The sequence below is a fragment of the Spodoptera frugiperda genome, chromosome 19 (genome assembly GCF_023101765.2).
Source record: "Spodoptera frugiperda isolate SF20-4 chromosome 19, AGI-APGP_CSIRO_Sfru_2.0, whole genome shotgun sequence".
NCBI classification, from domain to species: domain Eukaryota; kingdom Metazoa; phylum Arthropoda; class Insecta; order Lepidoptera; family Noctuidae; genus Spodoptera; species Spodoptera frugiperda.
Genome location: NC_064230.1, coordinates 3,577,001 through 3,594,613, shown reverse-complemented (window position 1 = coordinate 3,594,613; position 17,613 = coordinate 3,577,001). Strand labels below are relative to the sequence as shown.

Genomic DNA, 17,613 nt, shown 5'->3' with positions numbered 1-17,613 from the left:
TTTCTAAATTGTTTTCACACAATTTCTTATAAGACTTTCAAGTAGAAATTCTCTTATAATAATGAAAATATGCAGTAAATACTAAAGTTTCATCAATCATATAAAGTTTCTACATATTTCGTATCACTAGCATGAAGTGCTTCATTCAAAGCTGTGTAAATACTGATAAAATCAACAAAATAAATGAAAGCACTGCTTCTAATCCAAATAGGATTACCTTTCATTCGTAAGTTTTAAAATAAATATAAATTAAATATAAACATAAACGTGCTCCATCGTAGGCCGCATCATCGTTTTCTACTAAGCGAGATAGTAGCCAAACATGGATGCATCATATATATGCCAAAAAAAATTATAAAATAAATAATATATTCACCATCCATAAATAGTCCTGCAAATAAAAGTATTGACGTATATTTAAGTTACCTAAAAATTCTCTATATAAAAAAATTGCACATAAGCTATTCGACTCTACGCGTGACCAGAAGGCTGGCTATTTCTTCGGTCAAAAGATAAGCATTGCCATACAACGTGGCAATGCGGCCAGTCTTCTGGGAACGTTCCCCAATGACAGCGATGCGGACGAGTACTTCGACGCCTAACCACACCTAACCACGCCTATTGCCTTTATTTTAGTTTTAAGTTAGTTTTTATTCCTTATTTTTTTGGTATTTTTAAGTTGTAAATAATGTGTTGAATGATGTGTTAGATTAATAATTATTCCTAGCTACTTAATTAAATGTTATGACAAGTTACCTAAAATAATAATAAAAAAAATTTTTACTCTTGACACTATTGGCAGTATAGTCAACTACACTGTAGACTTGGTTTCTAATAAGAAAAAAAAGTTACCTATTAATATTTTATTTATTTCTTCAGTCTTATTACTAGAGAGATTTTATTTTGTATGTTTTACAGTAACATTTACATTGAAGCACATTTCCACTCCTAAGATCACCCACTGAAACTTTTTAGACAATTTATTGACTTTATAAGTAATTTAAAAATTTTTACATAATTATGTAAAATTTTCAGGTACCTATTCTTAGTCTCTTTTATTTTTCGTATTCATTATTTAACACTTTGTACAAAGCAAACATAGACAGGCTTAATGCTGAATTCACTCTCTACTCTCAAGTTTATTTATTTATTTAATACAAAAAAGGTTTTACTAAGTACTCTCTCGTATTTTTTTTCAGCTTCCCAAAAGATCCGAAGCAGCGTGCAGCCTGGCTTGAATCCCTATCAATACCAAGTTTCATGGTGACTCCGAAACATGTGATATGTTCGGAGCACTTTAACGAGGATGACTTTTACATAACCAAACATGGTACCAGAAGGATCAAGTATGGTGTTGTCCCTGAAATAAATGTGAGTGTTTGTATTAATAAAATTATATAAAACTAGAGACAGACAGATAGACATTTTTTAATAAGTAATATTTGATTTGAAATTCAAAAGTACCTTAAAATGACTTTTGAAAGTGCTAATCTCTGTAAATACTGGTTAGAATAGAATAATTATTTTTGTGTTGGATATTCCATTTATACAGCCTCATATTATTAATTAATGTCCACTATACCTAATGCGCTCTAACAAGGTGCGGCTGACAGATTCAGTAACGTTTCGTATCACTCTTGAAAGTTGCTGCGATTTAAAAATTATGCCTTAATATTTTAGCTGTATCACATTCGTATTATGTTAAATCATTCGGATGCGTAGTTAATTAAATTAAAACCAACCGGAATGTTCTAGTATTCAATTAAAATCTAATGAAATGAAAAATAAAGTAAAGTGTTATGCGTATAACGTAAAGCCATAGTCGTGTTTAGTGATGGGATGTACGGCTACGATGGATAGGTAGTCGATGTTTTTTTAGAATAAAAAACGAAAATCGTGCGTCGTGCAATTATCATTCTTAAAAAACCTTTAATTATGTGGGTAAATCCACTGTAGACGCGGCTCTCTCTGCCCAAACCACAGTGACATTATCTGAGCAGAAATATGTAGTAGGCATTTTTCTAGACATTTCCGGCGCCATTGATAATGCGTGGTGGTACTATTCCAACATATACAAACTAATATATCCTTGTTTTCTTCACGGTTCTGTAAAACCGTAACTCTGAAACACCTCAGGGCTCGGTCATAAAATATTTATTTTGACAAGTATATACACGTAGTTAGACTGCACAACTAAATAACACACACATTTAATAAAAAAATTCAAGAGAATTAAATGTATGCTGCGAGTATCGATAGCGATAAAAAAAGATTTTTCTAATGTCCATCCCTAAAGAGAGACGTCAACGTCATACTGGCATCTGTCAGCCGCACCTTGTTAGAGCGCATTAGGTATAAATAGCTTCAAAAACTTGATATTTTCCTTTTACAGTATGATCTACAGCAGCCTGCGAATAGGGTGAGTAGAATAGGGTAGATGACCAATTAAAATTTTTATTTTAATGACGAGCATTAAAATAAAAAAAAATATTTCTTATAGATTATTTTAAAACTTTAGATACGTATTTTTTATTTTCTTACTGTAACAAGTATTATCGACGATAATAATATATTGGTGCATAAATATTTATTTTACAATAAAAGTTAACCAAAAAATCACGGTTTACTAACGCACATTAGGGACTCATCATCATGAGCAGCGTGCGTAGATGCGGCGATGTTGCGCAGCCTACTCTGTAGTAGCCAGTAGGTAACGCGACGTCGCTTTATGAGTCCCTCTGTGACTGGAAACTAGTAGAGCTTTTCTCCATTAATGTACGTGAGCAAACCGTGATTTTTTACTTAAGAAAAAAAGTGTTGTTTTTGTTTCCAGGTGTGCAAGCTGTGTCTCAGGATAGATGCGAAGATGTTTGATCTCAACGAAGAGACTTTAAATAAGATGTATCTATATGTTATAGGAATTGAGGTGAGAACATTTAAAATCATTTCTTAAACCCGACAAAATCGTTTTATGCAGAGGCGGATTGAACTTATAGAGCCCCTAGGCAGGTAACTCACAGGCCATATATCGCCAATCTGGTCGCTATATGTCCGCTTAGGGCGCCCTCTACCGACGGTCCCATTCATATCGGCCTTTTATCCATTCTTTCTAAAAGAACATCTGTCCAACCGATGGTAACATTCCCTTTTCAATTCTTGTCACTACATCGTCTTTCAACCCATACCTTTTTCTAATAATACAATTTTTCACTTGATCACTCAATTTGCTAGGCTTTTTTTTTTGAGGAGGCAAAATCATTCAATGACTTCTCCCGCCTCGCGCGAGGTGAGAGCGAGTGTCAGACTCTTACTGACTAAAAACCACCCCGTTCCTTCTCCTGCTTTGGGCCGGAGCCCCGGTAACCTGTTACGTTGTCCGCAGCTCAATTTGCTAGGCTTAATTTACTTTAGGGAAAATACGCCTCTGTTGATATGGGGCATTGATGTTAATTTCTTTTAACGCATACAAGTTATAGGATCGAAGTATAAATTAATTCACGTCTTCTCCACCAGCCGAGGACAGACTCCAAGGATAGGTTTCCGATGAACATATGTTGGGAATGTAAGGCGCGGCTGCATGCAGCGGCCGCGTTTAAATGTAAAGCGCTGACCAGTGATCAATTGATGCAGGAACATTTGGAATCTCATGAAGAGGTTCGTATATAATTATAGGTACCGATTTTACGCTGCGCTTACCAGATGGCACTAATATATTATATAAGATGACTGGTAATTAGTGAACGATATTTAAACACGTGATTGTACTCATGATTACAAACAACTTTCCCAAAGAATTATTTTTTGTATACTCATTAGTTTTATTTTTATCACAATAACAAAACAATAAAATATTGCACGCGCGCGCATTTTCCAGCGCCCGCACCCGCGTTGTCGGAAGACTAGAAACAAAAAAGTATCTTTGGGAAAGTTGTTTGTAATCATGAGTACAATCACGTGTTTAAATATCGTTCACTAATTACCAGTCACCCTATAGAGCTTGAGTTCTGTTTGTCTAACTCTGTACATCCAACCCAGCACACCTTGCTTTGTCAATGTGCTTGCAATGTATCGTGGAACGTGACAGAAAGCTGCAAAAATGTCTTAAGTGTATTAAAAACAACTTTAATAATCTTACAGTTAAACATAACTGAAATATCGAATCTCCATCAAGAACATAATTTAAAATCAAGTTTAGTTATAGAACAAATAGACACTTTAACCTATGAAACAGAAACACATAAAAACACAGAATCAGATACATTAGTTAAAACTGAAACTATAGGATTTACTTTTGAAGAAGAATTAGATGAGAATTCACAAATAAATGAAATAGTAATAAAAAATGAAAATAAAGTTTCTGAAGATGAAACGAAAACTGAAATAGAAATAATACCTAATAATAGTCAAGATAGCTTTCAATGTGACGCTCCTAAAGTGAATTGGGATAATATTCTACTAGTAAAGACACCTACAGTTGCCGATAACCAATTCAATATAACAGTGTTTGATAATGATTCCAAAATGGCGGATATGAATGACACGAACGATGATTGCTTTGATACGAATACGGACGATGGTGCTGAGAAAATTGTGGATAAAAATACAGTGAAGAGAAAGACTAGAAAAATGGATACATCGAAGAATCGATGGATTGAGTGAGTTAGATATTATTATTAATCACTTTTAATTATTATGCTATAGGCTTACTCACGTAACTGTTTGATGAGGAACTCGACTAGTTTCAAGCCATGCTAGAGGCTCATATTCATGAGCAGCATTCCACGACACACGACGCGGCGATTGTCGCGCTGCTACTGATAATAATTAACTTAATATGTCTCATGAGTTATAATAAAATTGTTAATTAATTTTTGTTTAATATTTCTATTTATTTGGCCAAAACTTTTTCATTTTATACCTTTTTATGATTCGAGGAGAGTGCTCGACTAAGTTTAGCTTTACATAATCATGTGCTGTATACACATTGGCTTGGCTCTTTCCAAAGTATTCAAATGTTATGATATAAGCCGGTAAACGAGCAGGCGGATCACTTGATGGTAAGCAATCGCCGCCGCCCTTGGACATCTGCAACACCAGAGACGTTCTAAGTGCATTATCGACCATTTGAGGGGTAGGAGTTTAAGGGTTGTTGGGGAATCGGGGATTGGAAAGATTGAGAAGCAGGGTAATTGGGCTTCACTCACACAACGAAGCTCAACGCTGTGGTTGTTCCACGTTAGTTTTCTGCTCGGCCGTGGTATCACTCCGGTCGAGCCGGCCCATTCGAGCCGAAGCATGGCTCTCCCACACTATTTAATTTTTTTTGTTTTACAGACCACAGAAAAAGCCATACGTAAAACCGACTATTCCAATAGATGAAACCGTGTTCACTGTAAAATCTCTATCACAAGAGCGGCTTATAGAAGAAGTAATGGCTCGCAAGAATAGTGCGAGATATTTAAGGGCCCCCTATAAATGTACCGTCTGTTATAAAGGGTTCCCTAGTGAAGATAAATTGGAGAGACATAGTATGAAACATAGTGAGGTAAGTCCACTAATATTTTAAGACGTATTTTTCTTGATGACAAACGAAACTTTAATGAGTAAGCGGTTAGCTTGATAGTTAGGCGTTTTGGGTAACCCCCACTGGGTTTTTGATTGTGGGAGAGGTGAAGGGGAGTTGTAATCCTCCCTATTCTCAATACCCAAATCCCTAAAACATGGGTAACGCACATGTAACTTCTTATGGGTGACGCTGATTGTTTACCATCATGTGATCCATTTAATCATTTACCACCCTATCCCATAAAATTATTTTGTTCCAGAAAGCGGGTCCTTTAAAATGCGTCATTTGTAAGGTCCGTATGAAGCTGGGTAGGCAGATGAGGGCACATATGAAGAAACAACATACTTCGGAGTTTATATGTAAACTCTGCCCACTAGTCACGAGAAATAGGTAAATATAATACAACATATTTATTTTTATTTACTTATATTCCTACCTTAAATGTCCCATCCCCTAAACTCGAAATTCCCAAACAGCTTGCACTTGTCTAATGTTTCGTGTGTTCATTGGTGACGCCTTCTGTTTACTCAGGTGATCCCTCTAGTCATTTGCCAAAAATATCCAATAAAAAATTAGTTATTTTTTACGTTATAGGTTGTTGAAAATGTAACAATGTCTTCTAATAGAAGAGTTCTTCTTCAACTTGATATTTAGCGTCTTGTGTGTACAATCAGCTGATTGGCAAGCGCAAACTCATTAACAGTCAACTGCCCACGCCCTCTTATTTACCTAACCGACCTCGTGCTCGCTCTCGTATATACGTAGTACTATTGGTTCGAACTCGAATTCGAGTTTATATTTTCACAATGAATAATATTTTCATTATAACCAACAAGACTAACATGAAAAACATTGTATACCAACTTTTTCATGTAATAGTATTTTGTTTCAGGCACGTAGCGCTCGGGCATATGAAGTTCCACGCCGGCAGCAAGTACATGTGTCCTCAATGTGGCGTGCAATTCGAGTGAGTATATTACACTGCTACATTAATAAAATTAAACATATAATATAACTGTCAGTTATTAGTATTTCTCTACTAAATTATGCTATAGGATGACTGGTAATTAGTGAACGATATTTAAACACGTGATTGTACTCATGATTACAAACAACTTTCCCGAAGATACTTTTTTGTATACTCATTAGTTTTATTTTTGTCACAGTAACAAAACAACAAAATTTCATTAGCACGCTCGCTTAATATTCCAAAATACCTACTAGTCTTCCGATAATGCCGTCGCGAGCGCCTCACTGCTGCTAACAGATGATCATGCGTAAGCAAACGCGCGCGAAATTTTGTTGTGTTGAAATTCCTAAGAATTTAAGGCCGATAACGCACTTGTAACGCCTCTGGTGTTTCAAGTGTCCATGTGCGGCGGCGATTGCTTACAATCAGGTGATCCGTCTGCTCGTTGACAGGCTTATATCATAAAAAACCTATACGCAATTATTTTCTTGTTCTCAGAAAACAAACAACACTGTTAAACCACCTCCGCCTCAAACACATGTCAGATTGTGTGTGCGAACTGTGCGGGTATACGTTCGTCGGAGACAACGGAGTGCGCGCCCATAAGCGGCTGAGGCATAAATTCGATGACAAAAATGTAAGTAACAAACATCATCAGCCTTTTGTATCCCGATAGTGTACACCGCTACGGCATTTAGCTTGCTTTTTTTTTGAGGACTAACCTTCACAAGGCGCCTTGCTTTTTTGGGGAAGAAGACTAGGGAGTGTGGGATTTTTACAAAGTCAAAGCATTTACATATTTCAATTAATCCTTAACTAGGCACTTTTTAAAGGTCTAGTTGAATAGTCTGTCAGTCACCTTACTAAAACCACTCCAGAGGCGCCCCTCAGCACCTGTAATAGGATACTCGGACATGGGGCATCGGATACTCTTAACAGACCTGCCAAAGCAAGACCACGATAAACTAGTTTTATACAAGCTAGACCAACAAGCGCGCCGCACGATGATAATCGATATCACCATCCCCCATGACAAGAACCTCGTGAAAGCTGAGAAAGATAAACAAATAAAATATCTTGACTTGGCTCACGAGGTTGTCGACATGTGGAGTGTGGATTCGGCTATCATTGTGCCGATAGTCGTGCCGGCCAATGGATTAATACCCAACAGCCTCAACAACCACCCCAGGAGGCTGGCGTTAGGCGATTGGATTGAGGGCCTGATACAGAAGGTAGTTCTCCTTAAAACGGCACGCATTGTGATAAGGTTTCTGTCTCTGGAGCCCTAACCACCGGTAGCTTGGACCATGCTCTCGCTACTGGTCGGCTTCAATTAGCTAGATTACCTATAGCAAAATTGTCTCTTTCCAAAAGTCAATATGGTTTATTTTGTGTATTGCAGCAGCCACTGAAAGGACCGCACTGCGAAGTCTGTGATATCAAGTTCTTGAACAGGAAGGCTTATAGTAAACATCTGCGACTCTCCTCTAAGCATTTAAAGAGTGAAGATGACCCGTGAGTTCACATGTGTTATTAGTTATTTTACAGACAATTTTATACTAATTTTACACTCTTTTATTCTGATTTTACACTTTTTTATACAATTCATAAACTCTTTTATGCATATTTTCCTCCTTTTTTATGTTTATACAAAGGAGATGGCTAAATGACTGACCCAGGCATAATAACAAGAATACGAATTTCACGCTAACCCGTATCATTTAAATATTCACTTATGAATTATTTTGTCTTTAACTAATTCTTATAACTTGGTGAACAAAAATTAACAAAAAATAAGTTTCATAATTGATTTTTTTCTGTTGTGGTTTGACATGACAACACGGAAGTAGGTACTGCAAGCTATTATTAGGACATTAGTTTCCCCGAAAATCAAATCGAAATAATTAAACGAACATCAATTTTTAATAACGGTAATATAATGACTTTTTTCTGAAACCAAATAATTGTAAATGTTTTGATCGACACAAAATATATATTTTGTATAAGATTGCACAATCTTACTATATATTTTGTGTCTGTCCTTGGTTACTTTGTGTTCATTATCTAGTATAAGCAGAATTGTTTACCTATCTACATCATATATAAATAACTTTCGGCTCAGGTACCTCAAAACGCCTTGGTAAAAGTTCAGAGCAATGTTATATTTTGAAGTTTTTGTAACGTTATTTGACGTAGGAGCGCTACTTTATTTTCAGGTTCGCACAGATATGCCAAGTTTCTGGACCTTTTTAACTACAAATTATCAATTTTTAATTATGCGGCTTTATTTATTGCTAGGTACCATATTTATACAATACTAGATTTCCGCCCGCGGCTTCGCCCACGTGTTATATATAGCGTTTTTTAATGATCTCGACAGGGCTTTTTCTTCCACAGGCTGAAATCTTGTTACAACTGGAATTAAATATAGCCTGTGTTACTCAGGGATGCATTTGTGCATACCGATTACGTCGAGATTTATGGACCGATTTACGTGATTCTTTTTTTGTTCGGTAGAGTATACTTTCAAGTTGGTCCCGTTGTTACCTAGTCAGGATCTGATGATGGTATTCCAGGGAAATCAAGGGCAAACCTCAAATTTACAGGCAATTACGTTTTTGACAATTTCATAGATCTGTTTAAGTATTTGCGTCTGATAGTCATCATCCCATGTGAATAAGCTGATGATGGAAGGTACAACTCCTCAACGGTTAGGAGTTGAAAGAAAATTCTTACGAAGTTATACGTACATGTGAGGCTATTAGGTTGACCTGATAATAAAAAGTAAATCTCATTAACGTTAAGAATTTAGGTGAAAATGGATGCGGACAAATTTCGTGAAATTTCGTCTCTTCACTTGTTTCCTTTTAGCTGTTTGTATGGGTAGTGTTAACACAAAATAGGGATTTAAAGGCGTGATGTTATTAATATTATGCATGTATGTACATAATTATGTATGTTATTATGTATGTTAAAGAGACGACTGAAAGTTGTCATACAAAGTCTTTTTTTTTTAAGGATGGGAAATCATCAAATGACCTCTCCCGCTCTGGGTGGAACGGAAGGGAGTGTCAGACTTTTACTGACTAAAACCCACCTCGTTCCTTCAGTTGCCCTTTGCGTTCCGGGGCCACGGTATCTCGTTAGAACTTTCCCGCAGCCCCGGCTCAGTTTATCCCGTTTCCCCCCCTTGGGGGTTGACATTTCAAAAATCCCTTCTTAGTGCTCACTTATGTTACTAAAGGAACCTCTGTTCAAAATCTCAGACTCCTATACCGAGCGGTTTCGGCTGTGCGTTAATAAATCAGTCACCCAATCGCACCCCTTAAATCACGATTGGAGGGTAGTTTGAAAAAACTTATAAAGTCAAACATATTTACTTGCCTATGTACGTGTTCATGCCAAGTTTCAAGTTTATAAACCCAAGGAATAAGATTTTTCATAGAAACGTTTTTACCCCTTTTCCCCCCTTGGGGGTTGAATTTCCAAAAATCCTTTCTTAGTGCTCCCCTACATATCCCAAGGAACCTACATTCCAAATTTCAGCTGTCTACGACCAGTAGTTTCGACTGTGCGTTGTCTGTCAGTCACTCAGTAACGGAAGAGTTTTATATATATAGATTTATTTGTACGGGTTACGACGTCCATACTTTGGTTTAGCCATGTCCTTTACACTCATTTATACATATTTTTATACAATTCTTACACTTTTTTATACATACTTTACACATTTTAATAAAAAAATGACATCATTCTATACATATTTTAGACTTTTTTATACAAATCTTAGTTTTTAATGCACAAAAATTTTACATTAAACGTACCTAATGACATACGCTATTAGGTACTTTTAATGCAAATTTTACACTTTAATACACACTTTATATTTGTCGTATACATTTCAATCTCCAAGTTCCAATCCACTCTTATCAATCGGCTCTTACCTCTTTTGTAGCTGATATCCATCAGTGGACTCATACAGGTTGTTGATCATAAAGATTGTATTTCAGCAACCGCCTCAGCAATGACCCGTCAATAAAAACGCGTCGACTCGACAAATCCACCGTCCCTGTACGCCGCACCAGGATACACAGGCGTGAAGATATCGACATGCCGCTTATTAATGGAACTGTTACTTGTGAACAAGTAAGTACTTACAGATTTGTATAAAATTTTATACAGAGCAAATTGGTATATGGCAATAGGCTGACCCCAATAGGGTGAAAACGTGGGTGTACATTATAGAAAATTGGTTTGGCTGGAATTTGAAATAATACATGGCAATTTTTATCCCGGGACCACAAGTGAAACCGCTGGCAGAAGCTAGAATGATTTTTTATATAAATTTTTATTTTTTTAATTTTTAAATACTTTTTTATTTTTTTTTATATTAATTGTGCCTGTCTTCAAATTGGCACAGGTTATAGGCCTTTCAGGAAATACAGTCTTGCCAAGAATTAGTGGTAATATCAATAAAATTGGATGTGAAACGTTTTATGTGAACGGGTGGGATATCCACCACGAAGCAGTGGTATCTTGCCTCGTCCTTTAGAAAATTGTCCTAGTAATAACATACTTTTACGGTGCCTAAGTATGTATGTATACTATATATGTATAATATCTGTCTGTATCAGTGCGGCGTAGAGTGCGGTGGAGTCCGAGCATACTCGCGTCACTTCCGGCGCGCACACCCGGGCCTACTGCCCGCGCAGTGCAACACACAGGTCACTCCTTACATGTGCGAGCATTGCGGGAAAATGTTTATGGTACGTATAATATACTCGCTTATGTTTACTTATACTCACATATGAAAGAAAGAAAGAAAAACAGTTTATTTGCACCATATAAAAACATAAAAGTCATGGTGCAAAAAAGGCCAGTACTCAGCTTAAATGCTGGTTACTTATACTCACTTATGGTTACTTATACTCACTTATGGTTACTTATACTCGCTTATGGTTACTTACACCCACTTATGGTTACTTATACTCACTTATGATGGACTTATACTCAGTTAATCCCACTTTTGGTTATTTATAATCACTTATGATAACTTATACTCACTTATTGTTACTTATACTCACTTATAGTTACTTATACAAACTTAAGATGGACTTATACTTACTTACACACTTTTGGCTACTTATTCTCGCTTATGATGACTTATATTCACTTACACGCACTTATACTCACTTACACATACTTATGGTTACTTATACTCAAGTGAGTATTATATTTATGATGACTTACACACTCATATAATGACTTATACTCACTTACACACACATATAGTTACTTATTCTTACTTATGATGACTTATACTCACTTACACACACTTATCCACTCTAACGTCCGGCCCGCGCGACCGTTTATCTCTCTAACGTCCAGCCGCGCACGGCATCCGAACCGCGCGCGACTCGCAAGTTCGTCGTAACAAAAAACCTATATAGCTACTGAACCGTAATGCCTAGAATAAAGAAAAGAATACCAAAAAAAAGATAGAAAAATACTCTACAATCTTAACGATTTTTTTAAATCTTTAGTTAATCTTTAAAATACAATAAAACGGGTTAAACATGAAACACAGAAAAAAAAACAGAATTATTTCTACCTTTTTAGAATATACGGCACAACTATTGCATATTTTATCAATAAAATATTTTTACAACAAACTAGACTCATTACCCTTTCTTTTGATGTATATACGATTATATTCGGTTAACTCTAAGTATTGTAATTAAATCGAAAGAAAACACTACTCGTAATTTTACATATCAAAAAACCTGAGGAACACATTGACATTATTATGGAATCTTCAATGAATTTAGTATATTTCTCTTTGAAAAATGTATTATTTTGCTTATTACGAAATGTATTTTGATATTTTATATACTATTGTAATGCAAAGTATGTAAAATATGTATAAACAAAACTAAAAGTGGCCAACACCATACGACCGGCCATTTTTTTCGAAACAATCGTTTGAAGTTAAAATTAGACTAGATTTATCAGCTAAAACTGTGATATTTATACATCATCGTAAAGCACAAATCTTCTAGTTTATTTTGATGTATAACACTTGCAAGATAAATTAAACAAAACTGTAGTATTTACGACATAATTGTTGGAACTCACAAAAACACTTCAAAAACGAGTCAACTAACTTTAAAAATTTATATTTTGTTTGTCAAAGCATATTACAACGCCATGTCTTATTTTTTCGTCGAACAATTTATTCAGCTGTATAGATAATCAGTCAAAACTCACCAAACAAGACCGTATTTTAAACTAGAGGAGTTAAACAGAACTAGTCGCTTTGGATACTATAGTATCCATGGACGTATGACGCTCCTTTTTTTGGATACCGTGCTATCCATGGACGTTAGAGTGGTTATGGTTACTTATACTTACTTACACGTGTCGCGTATTTGATCCCGCAAGAAACAACTCTTTGCGTGATCCACAAATTGTTGTTCCTGCATATAATGTGTAGGTAAATTAAATACTCTTTTCCACAGAACACAACAACTCTAGAAGGCCACATGTGGGTCCACACTGGTCAGAAGAGGTTCCAGTGCGACCACTGTCACAAGACGTTCAGTATGAAGTCCAACCTCGCGGGACATATGAAGCAACACGAGCCGGTGCGCGCGTCCTTCGCGTGCCAGCTCTGTGGGAAACTGTTTGCGTTCAATCATAATCTGACGAGGCATTTGCGTGTAAGTATGTCTTGTTAAACTGTTATATTTATCTTGCCCTGTTTGTGTGTTTGTATGGGTCAAAGGGGATGCAAATTCTGGTCCCACCCTCCAATAGCTCTGATCCGGAGCTGCGGCTGATCCGGAGCTGCGGACTACCTAGCGGGTTTACCGGGGCTCCGGCTCGAAAAGCAGGAGTAGGAACGGGGTGGTTTTTAGTCAGTAAGAATCTGACGCTCCCTCTCGCCGCGCCAAAGGCGGGAGAAGTGATTGGATGATTTTCCCCCATTCAAAAAAAAAAACCCCCGCCAATAGCTATGTGTGTTACATCATCGGATAGGTAATTTTAAGCTGAATAAAAGTTACTATGGCGCCAAGTTCCAAATCTTAGTCCGTTCAGAGTTTATTCTTTGTTAAACATGGTAGTTTACACACATAGCTATTGGAAGGTGGGATCCGATTTTATAGAAATTCTGGCATCATCCTTTAATCACATCGAGTCGACGGATCGATCAGCAGTATGTATATAGGGTGACAGGTAATTAGTGAACGATATTTGAACACGTGATTGTACTCATGGTCAGTGCGACCACTGTCACAAGACGTTCAGTATGAAGTCCAACCTCGCGGGACATATGAAGCAACACGAGCCGGTGCGCGCTTCATTCGCGTGCCAGCTGTGCGGGAAACTGTTTGCGTTCAATCATAATCTGACGAGGCATTTGCGTGTAAGTATATCTTGATAAACGATTTTTTATATATCTTATCCCGTTTGTGTTTGTACGGGTCAAAGGGGGATGCAAATTCTGGTCCCACTCTCCAATAGCTATAATTTTATTGTAATTTTCATGAGCTATACTAAATTAATTATTATGTTATCGGCTTACTCACGTAACTGTTTGACGAGGGACTCGACTAGTTTCAAGCTATGATAGAGGCTCATATTCATGAGCAGCATTCCGCGACACACGACGCGGCGATTGTCGCGCTGCTACTGATAGCCAATAGCTATGTGAGTTACATCATTGGATAGGTAATTTTGCGCTGAATTAAAGTTACTATGGCACCAAGTTCCAAATCTTAGTCCGTTCAGAGTTATTCTTTATTAAACATGGTAGTTTACACACATAGCTATTGGAAACCCTAGCATCATCCTTTAATCACATCGAGTCGACGGATCGATCAGCAGTATGTATATAGGGTGACAGGTAATTAGTGAACGATATTTGAACACGTGGTTGTACCCATGGTCAGTGCGACCACTGTCACAAGACGTTCAGTATGAAGTCCAACCTCGCGGGACATATGAAGCAACACGAGCCGGTGCGCGCGTCCTTCGCGTGCCAGCTCTGTGGGAAACTGTTTGCGTTCAATCATAATCTGACGAGGCATTTGCGTGTAAGTATATCTTGATAAACGATTTTTTATTTATCATGTCGCGTTTGTATTTGTATGGGTCAAAGGGAGATGCAAATTCTGGTCCCACCCTCCAATAGCTCTGATCCGGAGCTGCGGACTACCTAGCGGGTTTACCGGGGCTCCGGGTCGAAAAGCAGGAGTAGGAACGGGGTGGTTTTTAGTCAGTAAGAGTCTGACGCTCCCTCTCGCCTTACCCAAGGCGGGAGAAGTCATTGGATGATTTTCCCCCATCAAAAAAAAAAAAAAAAAAGATTGGGAGGTGGGATCCGAATTCATAGAAACCCTGGCATCATCCTTTAATCACATCGAGTCGACGGAGCGATCAGCAGTATGTATTATATAGGGTGACTGGTAATTAGTGAACGATATTTAAACACGTGATTGTACTCATGATTACAAACAACTTTCCCAAATTAATTATTATGTTATCGGCTTACTCACGTAACTGTTTGACGAGGAACTCGACTAGTTTCAAGCCATGCTAGAGGCTCATATTCATGAGCAGCATTCCGCGACACATGACGCGGCGATTGTCGCGCTGATACTGATAGCCAATAGCTATGTGTGTTACATCATCGGATAGGTAATTTTGAGCTGAACAAAAGTTACTATGGCGCCAAGTTCCAAATCTTAGTCCTTTCACAGTTATTCTTTGTTAAACATGGTAGTTTACACACATAGCTATTGGGAGGTGGGATCCGAATTCATAGAAACCCTGGCATCATCCTTTACTCACATCGAGACGACAGATCGATCTGATATTTAGTAGACACTCTTAATCTTGATGACCATGCAATATTATATAGAGTGACTGGTAATTAGTGAACGATATTTAAACACGTGATTGTACTCATGATTACAAACAACTTTACCAAAGAAATTTGTTTTATATACTAGTTTTTTATCACAATAACAAAGTAAAGTTTCAAATACCTACCTTGTTACTAGTCTTCCGAAAACGCGGGCGCGGGCGCCTTGCTGCTAGCAGCTGATCATGATTGGATGATCTCCCCCCTTCCTCCAAAACAATACAATAAAAGACAGAAGTTATACTTCTTTGAACGCACCAATATCCGGAACGGCTGGTGCCAATTGAATTATTGTCATTGTATTATTATTATTTATTTGTTATTTGGATTGCAATAGGTTTAAATAAACTTTATTCTCAATAAAATATACAATGTCACTTACTTGAGAACTTACTTATTTAATCGTTATTCCAGGTACACACAGGAGAAAGGCCATTCAAATGTGACGCGTGTGAGAAAACGTTTAGGACTAGCGGAGAACTGAAGGCCCATGTGGACCATGTACATTTGAAGATACCTAGACCGAAACGCAATAGGCGGAAAGCTAGGAAATGTGATATACCTACTTTAGAATACTAAGAGGTGATTAAGTTTTATCTGAGGTATAAGTTTTTAAACTGACATGGTCACTAACACTAGTATTAGAACTCGAAACGGATGTTCATCCGTGATTATGCCGCTTACAACAGTGCCGAAATATCGGAAACTCATAGACATAGAAAAACATGGTAAATATCCCGTTTCGAGTTTTAATCTGATGTCTTGGTACGAGTATGCTTTACATTTAAAATTCGGCGTTCTTATTGGTTGGCCCATTCGAGAGCGCCGAACGCGCTCTCGTTTCGATTACGATAAACGTAAAGCAAACTCATACTAGGGGTACTGATTGGCCGATTTGAAAGGACGAGAGCGCGTTCAACGCTCTTATTGGCCGGCTTGATTGGACCAACCAATCAGAGCGCAGATTATTAGAGTACAGTATTATCCGGTAAACTAGCTGAATGTCTAGTGCAGACTACCTAGCGGGTTTACCGGGGCTCCGGTTCGAAAAGCAGGAGTAGGAACGAGTAGGTTTCTTTTAGGTCGTGGCCAACCGGGGACCTACTCTAATTCAACGAACGAACGAACGAAAAACTTCGCAGATTCTATTTATTGCGAACTTTTGTTTTATTTTTGAATTCATATCAAAACCTATTTATTTGTATATGAAGATTCATTTCATTCGTTCATTTTTGTTCATGAAAGTTCGCAATAAATAGAATTGTAGTATGCAATCTGCGAAGTTTTTTCCTTCGTTCGTTGAATTGGAGTAGGGCTCTGAACTACAGATCTGAAAAGCTAGAGACAAACTATTGGACGCGACTTATATAGATATGAATCGTATGTAGAGCGCTAAATTCACGTCCACGTTAAAATTTTAAATGTGGGAGAGCCATATTTTGGCACTGCTGGGCCGGCTCGACCGGAGTGATACCACGGTCGAGCAGTAAACCGACGTGAAACAACGCTTGCGTTGCGTGAGTGAGGTTACCGGAGATCCAATTACCCCCTTCCCAATCCCCGATTTCTCAACAACCCTTAAATTCCTAACCCCCAAATGCCGGTAACGCACTTGTAACACCTCTGGTGTTTCAAGTATCCATGGCCGGCCGCGATTGCTTACCATCAGGCGATACGTCAGCTCGTTTACCGGCTTACTCTGTGCAATCATTATCAAGGTACCTTTTAAGTCTCATCCAATTGTTTGTTTCTAGTTTAAATTGTACCTAAATGTTGCTATATTTTGTATTTTATTAAATCTCACATGCTGTAAATACTACAGTTAAAAATATTATACTTACATAAACCTAAGCTAATTTTGTATCTCCTAGTATTTAAGATTATACATAAGATTGGTATGTTAATATAATTTATAATAAAAACTTTAATAATTTACAAGAATTTGTTCTTATGATGACCTTTATTATTCACCAGAAAGCCTATTTTACGAAGGAATTGAATTTTCACTGCTATAGTGCTTGAAAATCAAAACTGTTTTGAAGTTAGTACATTCATTTAACAATTTAAATAATTATTTTATGTATGGCTTTTGTAAGTGACCAGCGCCGCACATAGACACCCGTAACTTTAGGGGAACTACATACAAGTACG

At 37.3% G+C, this 17,613-nt stretch overlaps 1 protein-coding gene across 1 annotated transcript; it reads left to right on the top strand.

The window, feature by feature from the left end:
- The first annotated feature begins 3 nt into the window (after positions 1-3).
- Positions 4-17,403, top strand: LOC118281192 (zinc finger protein 62 homolog). Its single transcript, XM_035601749.2, has 15 exons — positions 4-226; positions 1,200-1,371; positions 2,393-2,419; positions 2,834-2,926; positions 3,514-3,654; positions 4,138-4,655; positions 5,335-5,545; positions 5,826-5,956; positions 6,459-6,533; positions 7,035-7,173; positions 7,939-8,051; positions 10,547-10,682; positions 11,171-11,302; positions 13,055-13,255; positions 15,877-17,403. Exons 1-15 carry the CDS (start codon positions 132-134, stop codon positions 16,039-16,041), a joined length of 2,349 nt encoding a protein of 782 aa, XP_035457642.2. The 5' UTR covers positions 4-131; the 3' UTR covers positions 16,042-17,403.
- Positions 17,404-17,613: the final 210 nt, after the last annotated feature.